At 40.9% G+C, this 25,970-nt stretch overlaps 2 protein-coding genes across 3 annotated transcripts in view; one reads left to right on the top strand and one right to left on the bottom strand.

The window, feature by feature from the left end:
• Window positions 1–2,392: 2,392 nt before the first annotated feature.
• On the bottom strand, window positions 2,393–9,235 carry LOC135488455 (zinc finger protein 184-like). The gene is made up of 16 exons (XM_064773074.1): window positions 9,115–9,235; window positions 8,452–8,805; window positions 7,948–8,268; window positions 7,636–7,770; window positions 7,326–7,426; window positions 6,799–6,952; window positions 6,445–6,547; window positions 5,966–6,126; window positions 5,678–5,809; window positions 5,323–5,423; window positions 5,060–5,177; window positions 4,707–4,810; window positions 4,431–4,546; window positions 4,097–4,177; window positions 3,799–3,892; window positions 2,393–3,443 (listed from the first exon to the last, which is right to left on the bottom strand). Exons 1-16 carry the CDS (start codon window positions 9,218–9,220, stop codon window positions 2,610–2,612), a joined length of 3,015 nt encoding a protein of 1,004 aa, XP_064629144.1. The 5' UTR covers window positions 9,221–9,235; the 3' UTR covers window positions 2,393–2,609.
• Window positions 9,236–9,516: 281 nt separating this feature from the next.
• LOC135488454 (dynein axonemal heavy chain 1-like) overlaps window positions 9,517–25,970 on the top strand; it is a 42,505-nt gene continuing 26,051 nt past the window's right edge. For both annotated transcript variants that reach the window (XM_064773073.1, XM_064773072.1), the window contains exons 1-28: window positions 9,517–9,610; window positions 9,841–10,015; window positions 10,365–10,535; window positions 10,844–10,932; window positions 11,069–11,358; window positions 11,622–12,036; window positions 12,415–12,572; window positions 12,788–13,002; window positions 13,125–13,292; window positions 13,596–13,726; window positions 13,996–14,146; window positions 14,323–14,516; window positions 15,296–15,521; window positions 15,785–15,987; window positions 16,317–16,458; window positions 16,800–16,955; window positions 18,364–18,562; window positions 19,936–20,402; window positions 20,583–20,747; window positions 20,914–21,141; window positions 21,459–21,638; window positions 21,867–22,004; window positions 22,124–22,287; window positions 22,471–22,773; window positions 23,326–23,431; window positions 24,894–25,157; window positions 25,384–25,577; window positions 25,725–25,896. In XM_064773073.1, the coding sequence (XP_064629143.1) occupies window positions 9,842–10,015; window positions 10,365–10,535; window positions 10,844–10,932; window positions 11,069–11,358; window positions 11,622–12,036; window positions 12,415–12,572; window positions 12,788–13,002; window positions 13,125–13,292; window positions 13,596–13,726; window positions 13,996–14,146; window positions 14,323–14,516; window positions 15,296–15,521; window positions 15,785–15,987; window positions 16,317–16,458; window positions 16,800–16,955; window positions 18,364–18,562; window positions 19,936–20,402; window positions 20,583–20,747; window positions 20,914–21,141; window positions 21,459–21,638; window positions 21,867–22,004; window positions 22,124–22,287; window positions 22,471–22,773; window positions 23,326–23,431; window positions 24,894–25,157; window positions 25,384–25,577; window positions 25,725–25,896 (5,463 nt within the window). In that variant the 5' untranslated portion in view covers window positions 9,517–9,610; window position 9,841. The remainder of the gene's footprint in view (window positions 9,611–9,840; window positions 10,016–10,364; window positions 10,536–10,843; window positions 10,933–11,068; window positions 11,359–11,621; window positions 12,037–12,414; window positions 12,573–12,787; window positions 13,003–13,124; window positions 13,293–13,595; window positions 13,727–13,995; window positions 14,147–14,322; window positions 14,517–15,295; window positions 15,522–15,784; window positions 15,988–16,316; window positions 16,459–16,799; window positions 16,956–18,363; window positions 18,563–19,935; window positions 20,403–20,582; window positions 20,748–20,913; window positions 21,142–21,458; window positions 21,639–21,866; window positions 22,005–22,123; window positions 22,288–22,470; window positions 22,774–23,325; window positions 23,432–24,893; window positions 25,158–25,383; window positions 25,578–25,724; window positions 25,897–25,970) is intronic.

Genomic DNA, 25,970 nt, shown 5'->3' with positions numbered 1-25,970 from the left:
AAAGGTCGGTCCTACAGAAACAAAGTCCTTGTCAATACCCTATCGATCAATCTCATCAGATGCCACGAGGTCCGAGGTCTATCATCCATGCCTCCAACAGATCAATACGAAGTACCACGTTAGAACCCAGTCACAACCATAGTCCATCCTCGGGCATGCCTGGAACAGGTCAGTACAACATTTTACATCTCAATTGCTAACAGTTATGGGACAAACCCGTCAAACGTTTGATTACTTGCAAGTTGTACAACACTCGTTCATGAGAAAACCACCATCCATTCGGATGTCTGCACATAATATTCGCATTGGCGTTGACCGTAAATATTGCCACTGATGAACCCAATCACAACCATAGTCCATCATGTTCCCAAAACAAAACACCCGGCTACGGCACTGGTGATGTTAAATGGCTTTTCTCCAGTACGAATATCAACAGTACAGATGCGTAACAGGTTTCGATTTTGTGATGTCGTTCAATCGTACGCGAATTCGTCAGGACCTGAGGACAATGCTTTTTGCTGTTGATATGCAGGCAAGGACAGTGTGGTTTCCTAGTGTCAGACTCATTAACTGATTGCTAGTTTGACCAAAGCTTAGTATGGTCTTGGTGAGGTCACATGCACAGTCCATCCTCAATGTTCCTAATATATCAAACACCACATGATGACCGCAGTCACAAACATAGTTCACCCTCCTTGCCTCCAACAGGTCAATTTCCAAAATTCCACATTAGATGCACGGTCGCCCTATTCACAAGTATGCATAGTACATCCTCAATGTTCTAACTGGTAAATACCAAACATTATGAAGACCCCAGTCAAAACCATTTTCCATTATCCATGCCTCCAACAGAGGTCAATACTGAACACCGCGTTAGATTGCAGTCACAACCATAGCCCATCCTCCATGCCTTCGCCAAGTCTACACAAACCACCAAGCTGTATGTATGGCTGCTGTAGTCACAACCATAGTCAAAGATCAAAGTCTCTCACAGGTTGATATCAAACACCACAGCAGATACATGGCGGCCCGAGTCACAAGTCCTTATCCCCAATAGTGTCTCCAACAGGTTAGTGCCATCATGCATCACGACTCTGTGGCCCACCCTCAGTAGAACTACACTCAACTCGTACGATTTCAATCAGACAGGGACATACCAGAGACCACTTTAGACAACTTTTGTCACAATATCTGCCCTTTTTCTAGTTACAATAGATGAGATGGTCCTGTCACAACCATCTCATCTGTGCCTCAAAACTGGACGCCTCGCCAGATCCCGGACAGGAAATTACCAATGACCACTCCAGACAGCTTTTGTCACAACCTTAGTGATAGTCCATTTACAGGTCGCAGCATCCAAAATGTCAGAGTGTCTACAAGATTTGACGCCTCTTGCGCAAGAGGACGTCGATTCAATGTTGCAGACACTGGTCACTGTTACACAACCATCTTCTGTGTCTCAAAACCAGACATCTCATCAGATGTGCCTCAGACAGTGACATACTAAAGTCCACTTAGACATGTTCAAATCACGGTCCACTTTCGGTCACATCACATTTAGATTGTCCTTGTCACAACCATCTTCAGTGTCTTAGAACTGGATACCTCAATAGATGTCCGGTATAAGGGAAATAAGAAAGACCACTTTAGACAGCTTTTGTCACCACCTTGGTCATTTTCCAGGTGCATGAGAGGGTCTACAGGATTTGAAGAGGCTTGAACATGAGGATGTCGATCTGATGTTGTAGGTGCAGGTCCCAGCACAACCATTTTCAGTGTGTCACAACTAGACCTCTCATCAGATTTGCCTCAGACAAAGAAGGACCAAAGACCACTTGAGACACCTTTCGTCACGATCACAGTTCACATTCTGGTCACAGCACCTTAACAATCTTCAGTGTCTTAAATGTGCCGGAAAGGGAAATACCCAAGATCAATTTAGACAGCTTTTGTCACAACCTTAGTCCATTTCTAGGTCACAGGACTCTACACATTAGAGGGCCCACAAGATTTGAGGTTGATGTTAAAGATGCTGGTGCATGTCACAGCACAACCATCTTGTGTCCCTCGAAACGAGACACCTCATCAGATATCCCTGACAGGGAAATATCGAAGACTACTCTCAACAGCTTTGTCACAACCATAGTATATTTCCAGGTCACAACACACAAGATGGTCATCATCACAAACAAAGTCAATCCACTGCTTCTCCAATGTGTGGAAAGATCGACATTGTGCTGGAGACAAGACGAGGAAAATACTAAACGCTATGAAACATCACTTCACACAGCTGTGCCACAACATAGTCCATCTTCCTTGTCTCCAACAGGACGCCAAACACAATAGCAAACTTAATTCTAAATACATGTTTTTTTATTATAAATCCCAATGACAAAAGAATATTTACAAACATCCTAACCTGATGAAATGAAATCCTTTTCTTTTGACTACAATGGCACATTCCAACGAAAGCGCCAGGCTTACTAAAGGTTAGGGAACATTTTATTGAACACTTCATGTACATGTACTTGAACACGAATGGCGTAGGCATTTAAAGTGCACTTTGTACCATTCTTAATACAAGGCCTTCACTATTTGCCAATTTTGTTCTAATCCATTTGAGTTTGTTCTGAAATTATTTGTGCTGCAGTATTATCTTCATTCTGTTCCTGTGTCACCACAGTTTCTGTACCAGCACCCGACATGAAAAAATGTGACATATCCTCGACATGCACTACCATCTGCTCCTCACTCATTCCCTGGATTATCATAGAATGCAGCGGAACATTGCCATCTGTCACTGGTATCGAGTCCGTGTTAATCTCAACCGTATTTACAACATCTTCAAGCGTCAGTCCTTCCACTTTGATATCACCACTAATCACAGGGTAGTTCTGAACAGTCACGATTTTCCCGGTGCCATCATTCAGAGTTTCTGTTTTGACACCTGGAACCACATCGTGTGGTTGATCAAGATGCTGCTTCATGTGATCAGTTAAGATGTGCATCGCTAAGATTTCTTGTGATTCGTACGTCGAGTTGCATTGTTCGCATAAAAACAACTGATCGTCCTGCGAACGCTCACCCTCGATGACGACGTTTCCCATTTCGGACATAACGTTTGCTATCCCCTCCATTGAGACGGACTGAATGTTCAGATGTTCCCCGGTGTGAGCCGATTCGATGTGTTTCTCGAGGACAAGATGGGTAGAAAATGTTCGGTCACAAAACGGACACCATGATGGGTTCTCACCCGAATGTGTTGCCAGGTGAGTCTGGTATTCCACCTTTTCTTGAAACCATTTACCGCATTCTTCGCAAACGTACGGGTTGCTGTGGAGGTGGCGCCGCATATGGGTGATGAGACTTGCCTTGCGCTTCATCGTGTAGCCACATATCGTGCATTGGAATTTCTTGACAGTGTCATGGGTTATCATGTGCAACTGCAAGAAAGAATTTAAATGTAGAGTAGGGGTAAGGATTGGAATAATTGACAGAATTCACTATGACCTACAAACAGTTATTATAGCTTTCAGAGGGTACAAGACTTTGTATTACAAGCTTCTCCTTGCAATCCGATCCAGGAAAACGGCATGCCTACTTGAGCACCGAATTAGGAGTCATAACCTGACCTTAATGTACAGATGCAGTAAAAGCATTTTCTTGCTTACTTATCTTTGTTTAGATCAAACGAACACCTTTATAATATATATATATTTATAAGTTGGCTCAACAAATAAATCAGAATGAAATTTTCCGAATCAACAAATTAAAGGGATGAAGATTGTCTGCATTTACCTTGAGATGTTCAATAATCTTGAAAGCCTTTCCACAGATTTCACATTTAAAAGGTCGAGCATCTGAATGAGCTGTGGCGAGATGTTTCTCCAAACTGGAAAGAGGAATGGAAAAGACTTGATAACATTTGAAAAGGATATTCACTCAAGAACTTCAGAAAGGACAGAAATACTTTTTAATTCTATGAATGGACACTTTCCTTGTTAAAAGTGCTGGTCAGGACCACATATAACTTATAAAGTGAACAACTTCTGATAAAATGTCCACAAAAGCATAATTTTGGAAATATCAAACTTACTTTGTCTTTGTCTGGAGCACCTTTCCACAGTTTTTACAGGGGAAGCCAACATAATTAGGATCATGCATGTTCTTATGAGCCCTGAAAATCAAGTGATGACAATGAATGACTATGAGATGACCAGGGTCATTTAATTGATTTGAAAGGGTTCTATATGCCAATTTGGCAAAATGAAAAGGATATTTTGGTTGGTGACAGCTACGTTTGAACATATCTAAGTTGTATACAGGATAGATTTGCCCTTCGAGATTTGATGTTAATAGAGAGGTTCAACTGGACCTTTTTCCAGGAATGTAGAAAGAGATTTCATGATTATATTTTTGTCAAAACTTACACGAAAGCAGTGTAACTGTTGATATTCTTGTCGCAAATCTGGCACTGGAAGATGGTAGTGTGACACTGCATGTGGATACGGAGGCTTTGTTTGCTCTTGTAAGGCTTGTTACAGTACTGAAAGTAAAGGTGGGACAATCAGTCAATAGCACACCTCATGGTTTAAGTTTAACCACAGAAGGTGTGCAATTAGACCAGATTAATACTTGCACTGCAGTAGTTCCTAGAGGAAACTGCCTCTACAACATGAAGATTCTTCCCAGAGGAGCAAACATACCACACAGATCTCCCTTTTGCCTGGAATATGTGTCATCTTGTGGCGTTTATACGCTAAACTGTACTTGAAGCCTTTGCCGCAGGTATCACATAGGTATGGACGGCCTGGAAATGACATGGAAAGAAAAAGTAGATAGAGATGGGATATTGGATGGGGCAGATATAAGCACAATGCCTTGTTCTATAGCGGTAACTGAGTGTCTGTACCTCGCATTTATAGGGTATGATCACACCTCACATACATGTAACCAGGCATGCAGAGCCAGCACCCACTGTATAAACGGGCCAGGGGTAGTTCAGAATCAGTTTAAGTTACGATGCTTCAGTGAAGATCAATGTACATGTAAGACTCACCAGTGGTATGAATCCTTTCTTTATGTTTCTGGACGTCAATCTTGTTATTAAATGCACTCTTACACAGGTCGCACTTGAACTCTCGTGCATTCATGTGATATTTCATATGCAGGGCAAGCTGAAGTTAGAATCACACTTCAAGTTACTTGAATGAAACAGAATTATCAGCAGTATTCAAGAGAGTCACATACACCAGGAACAAATCCTGAGTACTTTTAAGGATCAGGAAATTGAGGGTAAATCCTAAATGAAGAACTCCTTACCTTATAACCAAAATAGAATCCCCTTCCACAAATGTTACAAACATGGTCCTTTACCTCCGAGTGAATCTTCATGTGTGTGAATACGTTTGGTTTGCTTCTCGCTGCAAAGAAATAATCGCTGGATGCATAAAAATGATATAACTGCTAACAGCACACCAAGGCAGACCCTCAGAAGAGGGACTGACCAGGCAGACTCAAACATATTACAACCTGCTTGAATGACTTAGCAGATGGGTGTTTGATTGGATATCGTAAGCATAAGCTATGATACTATGCAGTTGGATTTTCAGGCTAAATTGCCTGCACGCCCAAGGTTCCGTCTATCATCACCAATTTCTGATCCAAAGCTACCTACCAACATAATCACAACTTGCACACTTAAACGGTTTGGCAGACCGATGTTTGATGCGGAGATGATGTAGGAACGGCATCTTCTTGCCGAAAACTTCTTGGCATTCATTGCAGGTATACCTCTTGAAACCATCCTCTGGAACAAAGTGATGTAAAACACAATGTACGCAATCTATTTATAATATTATAATAACCAATGCATGGTTTCACCATTTTGGCCAGGTCACAAACTGTTACGAAGGAAATTAATACAGAGTGAAATACATGTAGTATAAATGTTGAAAAAACTTACCAAATTTAACAGTACAGAAGTTGTCGATGAGAAGGATATAGTTTTCTGGCTTCTTCTCAGTGAATTTAACTACTTTTGAGTCATTTTTTGAACGAGGTTCCCCATTGGTGTCTTTTGGGTTATCCTCAGCGGGCAAATCTGTTGATGCTGAATTCTGAGCCCTGAAAAGAAAGACCGACATGAGTACATTGCTCAGAACCATTTGACTCGATGCCTGCCATTTTGAGTGAGCGAGTAAAATCAGGACTCCTTGTAGTTTAGGTAAATTTCCTGGTCAAAATCATTAATTTCTATCTTTTGATTTCTTGTGGGGTGACATTGGAGGGGTGACATATTACCCCCCTGGAGGAAACCCTGCATATTCTGAACCATAGCAGTCAGGACTCAAAGTTAACAGAGGCAACAGAGGCAATTGCCTTGGTGCCTTTGAACTTTCCTCCTTCCTTCCTTTTTTTGGAACCATTTTGAAGCCTGCATACCTAAATGCCATTGTCTTTCTGTTGGTCTTGTGTGTCCCACAGTATTTTGTTCTCTTGTAAGGATGAGGTCTAACAACATAATTAGGATCATCAGTGACATCATCTACAAAACAAACATAACATGTAGACATTGTGTAAAGTAAAGCACAGTCAGACTAGAATTCTACTTCACCATGGCTAAGCAAATTGACCTTTATCCACCTTGACCTCCTTCGGCTAATTTTTGGGGCACTTACATTGTGCGATTGTCGTGTCTTGCCTTCTCACAAATGATGAATCAAACTGCTCAACCAACCAAGGATACTATGTATGTGTTGACAACTTGGCTTCATTTACTTGAAGTTTGATTCATACCCTGTTCTCCTGTGGCCGATTTAACGGGCACCTTAACATCCTTGTGGACACTTGCAATGTGAGAGCGGAGTGTCTTGTGTTCATGAAACGCCATATCACAGTGCGGACAGCAGCAGGAGCGCTCATCATTATGGTACTTCATGTGGTACTGGAGCTGCAAAATGATGTATCTCACATTAGCATAAACGACTGAAGTGACTCCCATTTTGTTACAATGTTGTCCTTTTAATGCAACCATGCCTAAGTATGTATTATGGCCTGTATCATCACATGACTACCTGTTTCAAACACCGTCAGAGCCAGTAAAATTAGTTGCTCAACCCCCACCAGAACATCAGAAAAAAACTTTAGGTTCTCATCCTGGATTTGGGCCCATTGGCCAAATAGTCAAAAGCTTTACCACATGGCTGAAGTGGCTCTATGACTTGATGCCAACTGCAAGATAGTTTTAATATGCAGCAAATGACTCCCTTATAATGAAATCCTTGCACTGACCCATGGACTGTAAACATGAGTCTTCAACTGACCTTTTCTTTGAATGAGAATGTTTGCCCACAGATCTCACATGCAAAGGACTTGACTTCAGAATGGACATTGAGATGCTTTGCTAGCAGACTTTTGTGATGAACTGCAAGAAAGAAAGAAATGCCTCAAAGAATCAATATCCACTTACCAAGTTGAACAAATCTACATTATTTAATTTGGATATTTACAGTAGATGAATGACTTCAACCAAATAATTGTAATTTTTCAAAGTACAGAATTTTCCACAAGCTACATGTATTATCATGGACTGAGGACTTTGCATTAATTTATTTTCCAAGCGTTTGTACCAACCTCTATAAGAGCATAACGGGCAATGCCAGGGAGTGAAGTTGACATGCGATTTTAGATGAATGAGGAACTCTTTTCTCGTAGGGTGTACCTCGTCACAATGCTTGCATCTCAGGCCAGCTCTGCGATTGTCCACATCTAAAACAACAGAAAGTAACTTCCTACTCACGAAAATGTAGAGCACAGTGAAATTATATTGAATGATTTGAAAAAACTTCATGCCTTAGGCTTACATCTAAGAGCAACTAATATTTCCACCAAAAAGTGTTATTACTTCAAACTAACTACATGTACAACTAATTCTTGGTACCGTACCTGTAATTACTTCAAAGTGCTCATCAAGAAGCTCTGTTGGTGCAACACCATTAAGTATTTCCAACATCTTTGTATCCTTTAGCACTGCTGTGCTACCATCAGGTACCGGTGGTTCTTCAGTGTCAGGCAGCACACCAGTCTTTCTCTGATGACGCGTCCTCATTGGTCCGAGGTCGGTGACTTTTGAGGGCGACCGTCCAGTCATGATGTCCTCCACTGAGATTTCAACAGCATCTGTCTCCACTTGAGCATGGTAGTTAAACTTCAGGGCAGATTCTGGCAAATCAGGAATAACACTCTCTTCTTCTTTTTCATCTTGGCCTGACAAAATATGAAGATCAGACTCACATGTACAATACAATGTAAAAATCAGTCTAAATTAAACCTAACTGCAAACAATGAAGGACTCTGAGGTGGAAGCAATAGTTAGTGCAGTCCTTTTTTGTGGATGAATGCGACAGAGTTGTTTTCTGTTTAACGGTCATCATTCAACTAAAAACCAACCTGCTGCATCAGCTTCCTTTGCACCCTCTTCCTTCGTCTTCTGCAGTTGTTCATAATAACCTTTGGGTTTCCGTCCCCGCTTTTTGCCGGTGTACGTTGGCCGAGGCAAGTTGTAGACTTCTTCTGGTTTCTTGACAACATCTTCTTCTTTGACGGTCTCTTCTGATTTCTGATCCAAACCAAGCAGTTGACGAGCTGATTTCACATTTCTCTTCCGCTTTTCTTGACGGCGGAAATTCTGAATAGAAGCGGTGGCAGTGTCTAGTGTTTCATTCCATGTGACAGTTGACCCAGGGAAGGTTACCATTAGATACTCATCTCTGGTGTGAGTCACACTGAGAATTGTGTCATTATCTGTAGAGGAGAATTGTTGGTAAAAATTAGGTTATGAATGCTTGACTTGACCTGTTGCAAATAGATTAGCATACATATGTTACTTTTACAGTTTTAAAAACGCAAGCTGTACTGAGAGGGATCGGGACAAACAATGAAAACAATGTAAACAATGAAACATGTGCAGATCCCAGAAAGCCTAGGAGCCTAGAAATTGTAATGATGGTTTCGCGCCAGCGAGACTCATTTCTATGAAAAGGAAAGGAAATGAACATAACAAACTGCCAAAATACGGCCGTTTTCGTCACTGGAACAGCATATAAATCTCACCAGAATTATCTTTGCAAAATAATTGTGCATCTGAACCAGTTGGGATTGACCGTAGCTCATCTAAAAGTGCATATGGAATGTGAAATTTCACATCTTTAAAATCCATCAGGTGAGAATCCGACGCCATTTTGCAACGCGTTCTAAAAATAGATTTCATTCCCGTCTCAATAAAATTAACCAATTATGAAATTCTAACATTTATGTCAGGGTCACAGTTATGATGACAAATTTTAATCATCAATTTAAATTAGATTGAACTCACTATGGAGAAACTACATGATATGATTGCCATAAAATATTGTAAACGATCCCGTCCGGACCGACTTTCATCAGAATTTCTCTGTGTGTCAGGTGCTTGCCGCTACATAAACAAATTGCATAGCAACATGTACATGATGTACATGATATACATGCTAGCAGGTCACGAAAGTTCTATTCACCAGAAAAACACTGCAATTTTATTTCAAATAAAGTATTGAGAATGTGCTTATAACATGTAAGATTCAGTTTAATCTCAGCTCTGCATGAAACTGCTTCCTGAATCTTTAAAAAGCGGAGTTTGTGAGCGCAATGCTGATTAGTGTCACTCACTGTCAATCACTTTCAGTTCACTAGGCCTATGACGAGGCCTACACATACACTATGAGTATGATCACTGTTTCGGAATCTCTGGGCAATAGTGGATATAGGCTACAACTTCAAAAATAGTTCTATCGTCTATTCCAGAATGGCTTCAAGACCAAGTAGAAGTGCCCATGGTGGGCTGCCGTTTACAGCTAACAGAACCAACACCACAACTCCAGCCAGGACGGCTGCTGGATCTGGACAGAAGTATCCTGAAATTAAACAGAGAGGTTTTTACTCTGATATTCTTGGAGATGAAGCAAAGGAGAGGCTTGGGGTATGTTGGAAGTGCTTGTGCAGCAGTAGTTTGAGCAATTACCTTATTGGTTCGGACGATGTTAGAGTGTACGTACGTAGTGTAAATGTTTCAATCTGTTTTCAACAGCCCTTCAATCATGTAGATTTGGAATGGAAGACATCCAAACATGCTCCTTTTGATTCTGTTCAATCTTTGAATGATATCAAGTAAGCTACTACTATGCTTTATAAGTCATGATCAGTGTGGTTTAGATTCTCATTCAGAAGAAAGCTCTTGAATTTAGTTGGTAACAGTAACACCCCTGACCCAGTCAGATATGTTTCCTTATCCAGAGAACTACCAATAATTGTAGCATGTCTATTTACAGAATGTGTTGACAGGTCCACAGACAGCTCAGGACACATTATGGAATGTCGGGAAAGAAACACATGTTCCAAAAGTGACAACATTCAGTATCAGTGATGCTGATCCTGCATTGCTGAAAGATAATTTGGATGCCACGCAATATGGTCCAAGCACACAGATGAAAGCAATTTCGGTAAGTTGGTTGCGGAGCTCAGATATCACAATGCGTTGGCTATTCCGAGCGTAGCTGATAATCTCTGCAACTTTTTCGGCTACTGAATCAATGGGGGCTCAAATCTACTCAATGAAAAAAACCCCAAATTTTTTACTTGTGTCAGATTTCTAATGAAAACTCTGCTGATACATGTATCAGTCAATATTTACCTGTAAATAATGCTGTTTTGTTTCTAAATCTAAGTGCACCCAGTTAACGCTGTCGTAGCTTTGTATACTTTGGTTTGGCCTGCTTCTTTTGATTGTAACTGCTTTTCTGATTCTCAGGACTTCCCAATCGAATCCTATGAACCGAAAGTACAACTACCATTTTTCACACCACCAGGACAGTGTCCCAGGAAAATAGAAATAGAAAGGTAGGTGAATATGGGAACGTTCTCTTCAAATCGAATCTGAATATTGATGATAATCATCAAATATCAAAAATTCTGCTTTTCTTGTATCCCAAACTTATTTCATACTGAACATCACAATGTTGTTCTATCTTTGCAGGAGAAAACGTCATTACGCCAAACAAAATCTCTATAAACTTCTAGAAAAGGCTAAAATCGACAGTGACATGTTGATGCCAAAACTCCTGACGGGAAACAACAACATCAAACTTAACCTGGATCCTAACGATCCTGCCCCGTTCCCACCATACTTGCCACTGGGAACGTTTGATGATGAGGAGTTTGATTGCCGGACACCAGCTGATTGGTTGACGATGGGAATTGAAAATGGCGTCAGGAAGCCAGTGCCTGGACGGGCATTGTTACTCACAGATGATAAGAAGAAGAACTGTAAGTTGATATTTACAGAAATAGCTATCAAGCTAAAGCCGTCCTTGTTCGAGAAGTTTTGACATACATTAGGTTGCTTTTTCAACAAAAGTTGGTCTAACATCCAATGTAATTTGACATTTACTGCATACGAAAAGGTAATGTTTGTGTCTGATGCATTTCCTTTTTCCTTCTACTCAACGTTGACCCCTTCACTAGTACTAGTTACCCTTCCTTATCCTTATTCATTTGTAATTGTAGTCTTTCGCCCTTAATAATTACAGTGGATGCTAATGATCCGGAGTTGGAGTACTCCTGGTTTGATGTCGGGATGTTGGACTATGACCCAGCTACCAAACTATACCTGGTCCAGAAGGTAAACAAAGAGGGTCGCATTGTGGATGGGGCAGGAAAACCTGTCATCAATGGTGGAATCAGGACAGATGGAAGTCGAATGTCTATACCATCTCAGTATTGGATCCCTAGGATCAGGATTATGTTTTGTGCGGAGGACCCTGAGGGCTATGTGAAGCGGATTCACACGGCGTACCACAAGAGGAAGACAACGGAAGCGTTCCTGCGGTATTGTTTGTACATTGATTGCATGCCAATGGATGGTGTTGGTGAGCTTGACCAGGCGTCATTGAAGAGGATGATTGATTGGGCCAAGGGCTCATCGCAACTGGCAAAGGATAAAACGTAATTGTATTTTGGTGTTATTTCTTGTTTTAGAATTGGGCATGACCAATTACTGCCATTGTACAAGCTAGTCAAATTTGGTTTATTCCATGCAGATGTACAGAGTACATGTGTGTGGTAACATGTCCACCTGAAGACATCACCATACTACTTCCCATGTGCACTGGAGTTGGAAGCTTGGGGTTTCTATGTCTATCCATCTACATGTACACGTTGGCTTCTTTCAATGTGGGGAGGCCAAACTTTAGTACAATGTAGGTACTTTGTTTCGCATTGTCCTAGAGTCTAGAGGTTTGTAGTGTACGTCTTGCATCAATTTTCTGCATTGATGGTTTGATTGTATTAAGAATTATTGCATTGAATTATTTTTGTTTCCAGTTTGGATGACTACGTCCAGGTCCTAGAGAAGGAGGTCAACATTGATTTCTGTCGTTCAATGAACAAGATCATCTTTGACAAGACAGTGGACGATGATCCAGCGACATTTGCTTTTGTGACTGTCCCGCCACCTGAACAGATGGTGGTGCCTTTCAAAGGTAGGTCAGTTATAAGATGACAACGATTGAAATATATAGTCCCTCTTTCCTAAATTTTGTACCTCTCTTTACCTGGGTCTTGTAAAGGGGTTCAAGGACTATTTTCAGCATGATTGATTTGTTAAGTCCACCCATTTGCAGAAATTAATTGAGAATCGTATTTGCATGAACCTGTTCTGCCACGAATATTTCATGATCTTTAAAATTTGTTTCAGGTTGCTCCAATGATGTTCCAGAATATCCCTTTGATGAACAATATGACAGCTTTGCCTTCAACTCCTTGTTGACCAGAGAGGAGAGTATCAATGCCATTGGGAAAGTCCGCACGGAATGTAACAAAGTCGGGGGCATGTCACTCTTCCATTGCCCCATGACGAAATACATGAGGTTGGAGGAGTTTGAACAGACACAAAGCCAGGCAACATCACAGGTGAGACTTTGTTTGATACCTTGGCAGTGAGTCAAGATGAATAATAGCCTGCTGGTTGGTGTCCCAAGCATATTTTCTAGCTCTTCTATGAATGACACACGATCTGTTATTTCTAACTTCAGGTTGCCCTATTCCTGAAGGACAGTTGGATCACAACGTTGAGAGCTTCAATCAGGACGAGCCTGCGTGACGTAGGAAAGGGCTGGTTCAACATCCATGAGACAAACTGGGAGGTGTATCAGATCTCCAAGATGAAGAAGTTTATGGAGATGGTCAAGTTTAACATGCAGGTCAGTCAATGATAGACAGGATATATAGGTGACAAGATTAATATTGATATCTCTAGAATATTGGCTAATAGTTGGTGTAGTGGTTAGTTCTTCAGTTCATAACTTATTGATCAATTTTCATAGTTTGTAGTCTTTGCACTGTTCCCAAGACAAGGAAACAATTAAGCATTGAAAGGTAACGGATAGAGACAATGATAAAGAGCAGCGAATCAACAAGAGTATAATCTGTAAAGTCAAGTGATAATGTACCTAAATTGTATGCATGATCAAGGAAGTGCAGTAAAGCCTTTTCTGTTGTTCCAGGATTCACTCCGCTACCTCGTGCAAGATTCACTCGTCAACTTCACCCAGATGATCATTGATGCGTGCTACGCTACATTCCAGTGTGAGGATGATATGACGTGGGAGAATGACCTCCTGGTTAGCAGCTACAAGTAAGTAGTGATCGTTGTCTTTTTCTTTAGCGCTCGACAACAGCATCGATTCTGTAGGTCAGTGGATTAGGCACACATTTGCCTCTTTCCAAATGCCTTCGCTGGAAACATGCTCCAGAAGTTTTAACCTAGGTATCTACAAAGTTTCAGTATAGCCTAGATGGAGCTGATTTGAGTTAGACATTGCTTGGTGCTGGAAGGATTCTAGAAATAAAAGATTTCCACGCCAAGATGATCGCAGACTTATATTCTGCTACCCTTTGTTTCAGACCCAGGAAGAACCCCCTGTTCTTCATTGACCTCATGCTGGACACTGCTGGCGTTCACTACAGCACCAACTTGAACAGCTTTGAGACTGTCCTGGTGGCTCTCTTTGACAAGGGGATCGCATCCACACAGAATGTACCACAGCTTGAAAAGGTAGGTGTGGTTTTGTGTGTTGTATTAAAGTGCTCATTATCTCGACTTCAAACATTAGTTCTGTCATGTTGTTGTAGCGTGATGATGTGACATTATGAGATGACTTGACACCATGTCAAAGGGAAAGCTCTGCGGAAAAAATCTAATCTAATCTATTCTTATTTTTCTGACTTCAGTACATCATGGAAGACATCTTCTGGTCTGGTACCCCTTTGCTAGAATCTGTGGGGGAACATGAACCTCACGTTGAAGAGCTGAGAGATGACGTCTGCCGGGCAATCAGGAAGTCACTCTTCCCCATGAAGTCATACGCCAGGGAGTATGAGCAGTACTTAGAGTTGAACAACATGGATATCAATGAATACATCAAGTAAGGCCTGTTTCTCTCATTCAGAATAAAAAATAATGGTCTTTTGGTCTTTTGGCTGTTTTAAAAACAACTAAATCTTATTTTGTATGTAAATTTTGGTCAGATTTTTGTTCGTGGTAATAGCATGGTCTCCAGTCTGAAACTGCCTCTGCCCGTCTTACTTTGTTCCTTAATTGAGTTCTGTGTTTAGTCCTATTTGGATAAGTAAGTTGGGCCATCACATCTCTCAATCATGTTACTTTATGTTAACCTTCATACTTTTGTTTTGTATTGATGATAGGCATGGATTACGGTAATTTCACTGAATGGTCTTTGACAATCATGTTTTTCAGTGTTTGCCTTTTGAACAGTCAGTTGTTCAAGAATTCGGATCAATTTGCATGAACCCATAGCCTGATACTTCACATGTGTTACAGTGTTAGAACATCACTAAACATTGCTGTTTATATGATCAAAAGAGTTAAACTTCATATTTACAAACCCAGCATAATCACTTCATTTTGCAGTTCAGTTGTCAAGAATTTTAAACTTATCACCGCACTCTCACTTTAATTCAAAGACGGAAAGTTATTCAAAATTGACCTGTTAGGCTTTTTATAACCTGCTCAGTAAAATGATGGACTGATGTTGACACAAGAGATTTAGTGAAGATCTAATTAGGGCATTTGGAGTATGTGTCAAGGAAGTGTTCCATTGACAAATATGACGACGATTTCATGACCTATCAGAAATTTTGAAAAGCTACTGATCCGAACTTAAAATCTTGATGTAAATTTCAGGAAGTATGAAGCAGAAGGTCACACCGCTGCAGAAGTGAAAAAGGAATGTGAAGACCACTTGTTGGAGAAAGAAATCCTTGAAGCTAAGATCCCAAGTAACATCATCATCGGGCCATTCTACATCAATACGGAGAATGTGAGGCAGGCATTGGCAAAGAAACGCAAGGCTCTCAGCAATGCGGTGTTGGAGTTACTGGCCAGGCAGCTGAAGAAACAGTCTGATGATGTAAGAAACCACTTCAATCATATGGTCTGATTTTCTAAGGCAGAGGGAAAAGCGACTGCTGGCACTTTGTCAGTAAGATTAACCCAAGCCTGTCTGATTCAACATGTCTGGCTGTGTACTATAGATTTGTATAAAACAAGATACATATACGTTCATTCTGATGCATACTAAGTGTATTTTGAAGAAAACTCCACCGAACCATCGAATCGGACTACAGTTCTTGCAAGTCATGAAACCATGCACCTTTCTATGTTAATTTGTAGGCTTGTGAAGAGTTCAAGGCGATCAGCCGGAAGCTGTTTGAGAAGCCGAACACAATAGAGGAGTTGTCGGAGATGAGGGAGTGGATGAAGGACATCCCCGACAAGCTGAAGGAGCACCAGGAGCTGATTGACAAGGCCATGTCAGACTATGAACTCATTGAGGAGTTCTACTATAACTTGTCTGCTGATGATTTCAATGCAAAGTGAGTAGATTTCCCAAGAAAAAGTTCAGAATGTTTGCCAAAAGAGCATTTGTTTGTATCAGTGCACTTTGAGTAGTTTGGATGACGTGACGTCAATATATGTAGTGACTGGGCTTTGGAATTAACACCAGAGTGATGTTTCTGTTCGGACATGCCATGAAGCAATTTCCTTGTAACCTTGGCCAGTCACTTAATTACTAAATTAGCTTGATTGCAATGTCGTTATTAATAAGTTATCTGTGAAAGAATTATTATTTTCAATGATTCATCACGATTTAGCTTTACCTATCAAGTCAAATTACAGATGAAATGATAACTAAATCTTTCAGATGGACCACAATAAGTTGGCCGCATAAGATCGAGGTTCAGATGGAACAGACTTATAACCAGCTCGAAGAGGATGAAGAAAGATTCCACAAGTTACAACAGACTGATCAGAGTAACTTCAATGATCGTCTGGATACACTACAGGTAAAGCATGCATAGGGTGGTCAGTGGCTAGAACACCTGCAGGCGAATGTTACCAGAAGGTCGTGGGTTCAACCCTTTGACAGATCGTTCTGATTCATCTCTGTGTCCTTGATCAAGACACTTAACCCTACTTCCCTCCTGAGCCTTCCCTGCTGGCAGCTCGAGATGGTGTGTGAATGCCAGTTTGGAGTCTGACCTTAGGTTTGCAGCCCAGTTTTCATATCCAGAGAATTAATTGAACTATTTGATGTCATTCAAAGTTAATGTATTAAACTTCAAAAACTTCCCATGGTGTAATTTGATTTAGTTTTTATCATAGTTTCATATGTTATGTTTTTCAGATGGTTGTTGCTGGTATGGCCGCCTACACCGACATCAACAAGGCGCATGAGATAGCCAATGAGATCCGTCGTGTCAACAAACAGCTCAAGGATGCCCAGTCCCTTGCAACAACGTACAACAACAGGGAGAGATTATTCGGCATGCCGATTACAAACGTACGTACAATGTGCGATTGTGATGCTTGAAACTAATATCATTGATTTTCAGTTTGTATTTGAATTGGGTGGGGGCATTGCTGCAAAATGCAAAGCCTAGCAGATTGTAAAAATTGTGTTGCTAAATCGTTGCCTGTTGTCAAGGCTTTGGCTTTGCCTGGTTGTTCAAAGGTTGGACACATTGATGGTAATGGTGAGCTTGAGCTTTAAAAGTCTGGATGTCAAAATACTGTAAACCTATAAGTTTTCGTGTCTCTATTGAAACCATAGATTTCTGAATAAATCTTAATAGTTTTCACGGTTTTCATTTGGAAATTACACGAAAATTTATCGGCTTATAGTATAAAGCAACTGATAATTGCATGGCATGCATAAAGCTGATTAAGATTTGGCTTCAAACTAAAACAAAGCGGGCAAAGTTTTGCATGATACATGGCTTTTTAATGTCTTTCATTCTTCTCTCTTTGTTTTCTCACTTCCAATGGAAGTACACAGTGATCTTGACTCTTAGTTTGTTTGCTGTGACTTCTTCAAATAATGACACTATTTCTTTCTTTCTTCCAATTGTTTGTGGAAGCATGAAGTCCTTGGTGAAGCGGGCCAGTTTATCCTGCTATAATAATACTAGTAGCGCCCCTCTTGACCTGAGTGTTGTCTTCTCATTGCGATTGCATTGGATTTAAAGGACAAGATGTCTGAATATACCTTTCTTTAAATACCAGGGGAGCCACCTATGAAACTGAAAGTGGAGCCAGGAATTTCAGTTCCTTGAAAACCATCCTGGTTCATCCAGAAAGACAATCAAACCCCAGACCTTATTGCTTGGTAGCCATTTGTAAATCACTAGGCTATGACCGCATGAGGCTCCTCCCCTCACTTGAAGAGGCAACATTGAGGGTTTATTCAATCACTGTGTCCTTGAAATTATCTTGGGCTAACTTGAGCAATGAGTTGAGAATACTCATGCACTGCTTTTAGAAAAGAATTGATAGTAGGGCTTTATGCAGAGAGAAAAGGATATGCATGCTAATAGAAATTTAGTTTTTTCTTGCTATTGCTGAATGCTTTTACATTTTGTTGCAAATACATTATTGATATTTAGAAATGATTTTTTGGAATGACTGACTATCAGATTTCATTTTGGAATGAACTCTTTCCAGTGTCGACCTTGTCGCCAACTGAATATTCCATACATCAAAAGTTCCCACCAAAATAATGTTATTTCTTTTAAAAACTTTGGGCGATTGCAATGATTTAACAGTATACTTTTAGCTGAACAACCTTATGGTTTAACATCTCTGTGCTTTGCTTTTTGTTGAACTTTTTATTGCATTTTCCGACTTACCAAACCTAAAAGCTTGCTTCTAGTTGTGTCCTCTTAACCATATAGTCGCATTTGTTATTGTAGTATGACAAGCTGACCAAGCTTGTCAAGGACTTTGAACCGTTCCGCAACCTTTGGCTGACAGTTTCTGATTGGTTAAAATGGCACGAAAGCTGGATGAATGATCCGTTGACGACGATCGACGCAGAGAGCTTGGAGAAGAACGTTGCTGATGCCTACAAGACGATGCATAAATCTGTGAAGATATTTGCTGATATACCAGGTAAATTGGATGAATTCTTTCCTCAAAATATTAAAATATTTTGTGGTGAAATATATAATCTTTTTCTTTCAGAATCTCATATCAACATTTTCAGTTCTTTCAGGTTATCATAGTGAACTAATTTCCATCACTCTCCAAATTGTGAACTTCGGGGGTAATGAGTGATTTTAAAGATGTGCAGTTCAAAGAAGTGGTTTCGGGAAGTTGAATCAATCAGTAAATTCAATCAATGGCAAACATTCCTTATGAAATATTATGGCACTGGCTCATTAAAATTTTTCCTGACATACAAAAGAAGAACAAAACAGAGGCGTGACATTGCTTATAAATCACATTCAGCAGATCATCTAGACTTGAGTTGGCTATTTTAGAGTCTGAGTATTTCCATAATGACATAGTTCTATTACTTTACCCACAGACGATGAAGGTAAGGTAGTCATATGTTCATGTCCAGTCCAATCAAGTTTTTCACATTATAGGGCATGCCTCTGATACACGTGTACCAGTATTGGTATTTACTAAATAAATAAATCACATCAACTTCGTCAAAAGTCAGTACACCACATTTTGTGCAACAGATTTCTGTTCACTGACCAAAAAATCATTTTTTCCATCACAAAATGTTGGCACTCAAAACGCTGTTTTCGAAATGAGTAACTTGTTTTATGTCACATGCCGTGTCTTTCAATCTTTCTCTCAAATCTTATCAAAATTCACGCCAAGTAAATCTTTTCACTTTGCCGCGTGTCATTGTCACGTCCGAAGATTTTGATATCTTAGATGATGTTAAGAGAGTAATATTGAGTCATTATAATTATGATGTGCAGGGTTTGGGTTCATTTTCATAAGTCAGATCTATGTGTTAACTTCTACATGTACTTGTTTGTGTATTTTCCATACATTCATTTGCAAAAATATTCAAGGATAAAGATTATAGTTTTTCTCAAGGTATTCTGCTTTGTTTGGCTTTGAGTTGTAAAATGTCAACCTCTTGTGTTGAGGTTCCTCTCAAGCCTGGGTTATCTATTTTGCCATACTCATGGCTCTGTGTACGTCATGTATGTCGTATTTTTATCGTGGGTTTTAGTCTATAGCTATAGTACTAGTAGCCGAGTTTTGAAAATGTACGAGTCAAGTTTTGTTTGGATTATCATTGTGTGTATTAGATTACAGTGTCAGAAAAATAAGATGAAAATAAATCTTACTTGTACCAGATAGATAGTCAACTAATTAAGACTAGTTTGGAGTATATCAATTCAGGGCCACCGAATGCTGTGTTACCGCTGTGAGGAAACAAGCCCAACCTGGTCTTCTATTACGTGGCCAATATTCTGAGAAATTTGTTTACTTAATTCTATTCATTGATATTTTAGGTGTGTCTGAAGTTGCCACAGAAATCAAGGGTTTCATTGAGGACTTCCGTCCATTCATCCCACTCATCCAAGGCCTAAGGAACCCGGGTATGAGGAACAGGCATTGGGAGAGTCTCTCCACTGACCTTGGCTTCCCAATCAGGCCCAAGGCCACGTTGACATTCAGCAAATGCTTAGAAATGAAGCTCCAGGACCATATCACGACCATCTCAAAGATTGCAGAGGTCGCTGGGAAGGAATATTCTATAGAGCAGGCGCTTGATAAGATGGAAGGAGAGTGGGGACCGGTGCAGTTTGAGATCATGCCCTATAAGAGTACCGGCACGTACATCCTGAAGGCCTCGGAGGACATCTCACAGCTTCTTGATGATCATATAGTCATGACGCAGAGTATGTCCTTCTCACCCTTCAAGAAGCCATTTGAAGAACGTATCAGCACCTGGGAGAATAAGTTGCGCACAACACAGGTCAGTTCATTTTCTCTTTCACTGGAAATTTAGCTGGCCATTTGTGGTTGAAAGGGCCTACGTTTCATCTCAAAGTTTTGCCACATCAGAGTGTTGGAACTGGCATCTTTTGTCTAAGCCAAGTCTAAAAGATGTCAACATCAGGCAGTTTTCTAATCAGATGTACGTTGTACATTCCAGGATGTGCTGGATGAGTGGCTGCTCTGCCAGCGATCATGGCTTTACCTAGAGCCCATCTTCAGCTCTGATGACATCAACCGCCAGCTGCCAGTTGAGAGCAAGAGGTACCAGACGATGGAGAGGATCTGGAGGAAGATCATGAAAAATGCCAAAGAAAACCCTACAGTAAGGAGAAATCTTGAATCTTTGAATTATCACAGTCTACCTAGTATCAGTGCCAGTTTACAGTGATTTCATAAGTGTAGAAATGCTGGCTCTGTGAAAAGGTTTTCTTGCTTTTGGGAATCTGAAATCTTGTGTGTAGTCAATTAACATTCATCTACCCATTTAGGTCATCTCCCTTTGTCCTGACAATCGTCTTCTGGACAACCTGCGTGAATGCAACAAGCTGCTAGACCAAGTCCAGAAGGGTCTCAGCGAGTACCTCGAAACCAAGAGGAACGCCTTCCCAAGATTCTACTTTCTGTCCGATGATGAGTTGCTTGAGATTCTGTCACAGACGAAAGATCCAACTGCTGTACAACCTCATCTCAGGAAGTGCTTTGAGAATATTGCAAAGGTAGGGTGATTATTTAAACTAGAAAGGACTTGAGATAGTGCAGGGTTGTCACTTGTGCTGATATTAGACGATCTGTTACAGACCTACCTACAATGGATCATTTTTAGAAGGAGGTCATTTTGCTACTTGCTTAGATGTGAAAAGATACATGTATACGGTACCTCAACCGTAGACAGTCTTTACTCAAGAACCCGGTCAGTTTTCAGTGCAGATTTCTCTGGTTGGGTTTGGTTAACAATACATCACAAATGTCAAGCATGTAATTGCAAGGTGGATGAGATCACCTGCTGACTGATTTTCAATTTCTATCGCTTTAGCTTAAATTTGAGGATGATCTGAAGATCACTTGCATGTATTCGGCCGAGGGCGAAGCGGTTCCCTTCAAGGAGACCATGTACCCAACTGGGAATGTAGAGGACTGGCTCCTGGAGGTTGAAAGGGTCATGAGAGAGAGTTTGAGGCAGACGATTGGGGAGGCTCTTGTCAACTATAAAGAGGTAAGTATGAGAGCTTTGAGTTCCACTTTGTTAGCCGCCATTTATCACAAAAGGTGCTTAAATTCTAGTTCAAGAGCACATTACTCTCAGACATTATAGAGACAATAACATTGGAGTGTTTGAGTGCGTATCACTAGTCAGTTCAATCAGTTAGGCTACTTGCTAGCACTGATAGTGACCATGAGGACTTAGTTCTTTATTCGTATTACAACTAGTTCTCTTTCGTAGGTTCCAAGGACGAAATGGGTTGTCAGCTGGCCAGGTCAGGTGATCATCGTGGTCAGTCAGGCATTCTGGACTACAGAAGTGACGGAAGGTTTGGCAGAGAAAGATATCCCTGGGGTCTATGCCAAGCAACTGCAGCAGGTAAGAATGGGTGCCAATTCCCTGGAGCCGCAGAGGTGTTTGTCTGATTGTTTAATCATCTCTGATGATGACCTTAGTGAAGTCATATCTTTACAAAGCCTTTACTCTTTCATTTCTAGTTGGATGATCTCCGTAATCTTGTACGCGGCGACCTCACGAAGACGGAGAGGCAAATCTTGTCTGCCTTGATTGTCATTGAGGTGCATGCCCGTGACGTGGTGGGGACACTTGTGGAGGAAAAAGTGGAGAACCCCAATGCGTTTGAGTGGATCAGTCAGATGAGGTGAGAATTGGAATAGTTGATCAGTGGGGATGGGAATCTTTTCACTTTCAGACAAGACAATTGACAAAATTGTTCTAAAAAATTATGAAATAATTACCGAAAGTTAAAATAATAGTCATAGACGTTCCTGAATACTGGAAATGAGTATAATTTCAAAGCAATTGAACATTTTGATCTTTTCAGGTATTACTGGGTAGATCAGAACATGTTTTGTCGAGCTGTGAATGCTGAGTTCCCCTACATGTACGAGTACCTCGGCAATTCGGGGCGATTGGTCATCACGCCCCTCACCGACAGGTGTTACTTGACACTAACTGGAGCACTCCATCTGAAGTTTGGTGGTGCCCCGGCTGGACCTGCTGGTACCGGGAAGACCGAGACAACGAAAGATTTGGCCAAAGCTTTGGCTGTCCAGTGTGTCGTCTTTAACTGCTCGGATCAGCTTGATTTCATGGCTATGGGAAAATTCTTCAAGGGTCTGGCTAGGTACGTAGACAAACAATAACATTGTTTTCAGGTTTACAAATCAGTGCTTTTCGGGTTTTTAGATCAGCGAGTTGGATAACAGTTGTATTATCGTTGCTCATAAATATTCCCAGGGCTTACCGGTGATTCTGAGTATTGTTCTCAGCGAGTCTGATAGCTGTAGCTTGTCATAAGATTCTTGAAAACGTTTGTCATTGTTATTCATGGAAGAACTGTCCTCGGCCCTTCACAGCTCAGAAACGGTCTTTGAATAGCGAGCGCTTTATATGTCAGTTGACATCCTGAGTAAAACGTTGTGTAAGATTACTGCCGTCATTGGAATCATCATCATCACCATCATCATTGAATTTTAGTCTGCGAATTCAATCTTGTCGAACCTTTCACTTAACACACGTTTTGCTTAGATCACAAATGTTCGTAAATATGTATGTTAGATAAACATGCACTTGTTGTATGTTGAACAAGAGTTGGAAGTGCACAATTGTTGTATTGTATAATGCAAAGAGTGGCAAATATGTGTTACCGCACAATTCCCTAATTCCACTTGAACAGTTCCGGTGCCTGGGCATGTTTCGACGAATTCAACCGTATTGACATTGAGGTGTTGTCCGTGGTCGCCCAACAGATCACCACCATCCAGAAAGCTCAGCAACAGAGGGTGAGAGACACTAAGAGTGACTAACAGATGCACTTAGAGCTTTTGATACCGAGCTTGGATCTGTGACACCTCTCACTGTACAGATAACCTCTTAGCTGTTTTCCAATCTATCTTCCCCAGTGCTACAACTAACACTGTGCTATCGACTTTTTAGAAGACCTTCTCCCTTTTAACCTTTAGTTAAAACCCGGCCATCATTCTTTCAGTACTTTTCTCTCCTCTTCTAATTCATCGCTGTCTCTTCAGTCCTTTTCAGAATTTTCACCTGTGTTTCCTACCATATCTACCCTGAAGAATCGGTTCCCCAACATTCTCCATTCCAAGGTCTGGCCAGCTCGGTGATGAAAAGCCTTCCAGATTCTTGACAAGCAGGGGAATCGATTCTCCAGGGTTCACCATTTCAGCACACAACTAATTCATTCATTGCAATATCACCCCGATGTTGTTCTTTCCCTGTAGCCAGGTTATAAAATGAAAGGATGATGGCCATTTTCAATGAGTCCATGTCCTGCTCAGACCCTCATCCAGGCAGTGGGTGCACACTCAGTCCAAAAACTTCACCATCACTTTCTTAACAGCAGAAAAATCTGCTGCCCAGCATAAAAAATTGTCTTCATTTCATATGGTTTTCTGTCTCAGCCTCATTTAAACTCACTCAACATGCTGATACTCCATGAGGCCTGCCTATGGTCAGGTGCCGAATACTATACAAACTGGCATATCTGGTTAAAGGCAACTTGGGTTGAAACTATAAACTGCGAAATTTTGTGGTTTACAGTATTGAATATTAACTGCTGTCAATCAAACCTTTCGATCTGCTAATTCTTTAATCCTTTCTCCCCTGTCCTTGCAATTCTTCCTCTCTTGTGTAAATAGTACTGGAGCCTGGGCTTGCTTTGATGAGTTCAACCGTATTGATATTGAGGTATTATCAGTGGTTGCCATGCAGATCATGCAGATCCAACGAGCACAGACCGCAAAGGTAGGAGGGTCAGATCAATAAACAGGGTCATCCTTCCATGAACACTTTCAGTCGTACATGTTACGTAGGATTGTTTTGGACGGAAACAAGTGGTACTTTTTGATCTGACCCATCGCTAGATTACCATAACCCCTCTCCATGATCTTTCTTCTTTATTCTGCTTAGTAACTATGTAGAATCAATTTATCTTTGTGCAGTCTTTCATTGCATTTCTATTGTATAGATATCAAGAAATTTCATTCACTGTCAATTATGTTCTGTCTTAAAAACACTTTCAAGCCCGAAAAAGACTGAAGTCTAAAAAAACACTCACCTTATCGTTTGTCATGATGTAATATGATTAGGTTGAGATGCCTTTTTTCTCTATCTTGACAATGTTTGAATTACCAGATAAATATCTGCTCAATATGTAAATCGCCACTGATGCCTACTTTAATTCAATGCGACTTGGATCATTAAATTTCATTCACTACTTTCCAGGTTGACCGTTTCATCTTTGAGGGCGTGGAACTTGCCCTGAAGGCATCATGCGCCGTCTTCATCACCATGAACCCTGGTTATGCCGGCAGGACCGAGCTGCCTGATAACCTGAAGGCGTTGTTCCGTCCCGTCGCTATGATGGTGCCGGATTACGCCCTGATTGCTGAGATCTCACTGTTTTCATTTGGATTCGCTGTGGCCAAGGCACTATCCAAAAAGATTGTAACAACTTTCAAGCTGTCTTCAGAACAGCTAAGCTCACAGGTAAATATTTCCTTATGGGTAGTCCGAGTGTTCAACATAACATTTTGGAGACAGGTATGGCTGAGAAGAAACTGTGTGGAACGAGGGGGGGGGGGGCCATAGCCCAATTGGTGTCATCCACTGACCTGAGAATTTGATGCTGTCGTCAAATGCTAAGGAGAAGAAAGATGTAGTTGAAGTTTGTCACATCTCCTTGGTTTCTAATGAGCAGTTATATTGGTTTTAGGACCATTACGATTTTGGCATGAGAGCTGTGAAGTCTGTCATCTCTGCTGCTGGGAACTTGAAGCGCCAGAATCCGGACATGAGTGAGGAGCTAATCACACTGCGTGCCATCCGTGACGTCAACGTACCAAAGTTCTTGATGGATGATTTGAAACTCTTCAATGGCATCGTGTCTGATCTCTTCCCAAATATCAAGTAAGTCGTAGAAACCTTTTGCAGAGGTGCATTATATGCTACGAAACAAAGTGGTCAGCTACTACTTTTTCTTGTTCTTCTTTAAATCCTTTTTGTCATATTTTCTTTTAGAGGATTAACTTTAACTCTCTACTTTCTTTGTTGCAGGGAGGAACCAATCGATTACGGAGACCTGGATTCATCTCTGAGGAAAACTTGCATCAAGAACGGGCTGAAAGATGTTGAAGGCTTTATCCACAAGTGTATCCAGCTTTATGAAACCACAGTGGTGCGGCATGGTCTCATGTTGGTCGGTCCGACAGGATCTGGAAAGACCAAGGTATGAATCAAGCCACTCTCTACTTTTTATTTCATTTGAAGAGCTTGAGACCATTTCGTTTTCCCAATTTTTGC

This window comes from Lineus longissimus, chromosome 5 (genome assembly GCF_910592395.1).
Source record: "Lineus longissimus chromosome 5, tnLinLong1.2, whole genome shotgun sequence".
NCBI classification, from domain to species: Eukaryota; Metazoa; Nemertea; class Pilidiophora; order Heteronemertea; family Lineidae; genus Lineus; species Lineus longissimus.
The sequence above is the reverse complement of the archived record's forward strand: the minus strand, read 5'-3'. Positions and strand labels throughout refer to the sequence as shown.

What these genes read in the sequence shown, in the direction of transcription:
- LOC135488455 (XM_064773074.1), bottom strand. Translation starts at nt 9,220, where the DNA reads ATGGATTTTAAAGATGTGAAATTTCACATTCCATATGCACTTTTAGAT. An exon ending in GCAAAAGGGAGATCTGTGTG is followed by an intron (nt 4,547 to 4,706) that starts GTATGTTTGCTC and finishes CTTTACTTTCAG; the next exon opens with TACTGTAACAAGCCTTACAA. An exon ending in AACAGTTACACTGCTTTCGT is followed by an intron (nt 4,178 to 4,430) that starts GTAAGTTTTGAC and finishes CTTGATTTTCAG; the next exon opens with GGCTCATAAGAACATGCATG.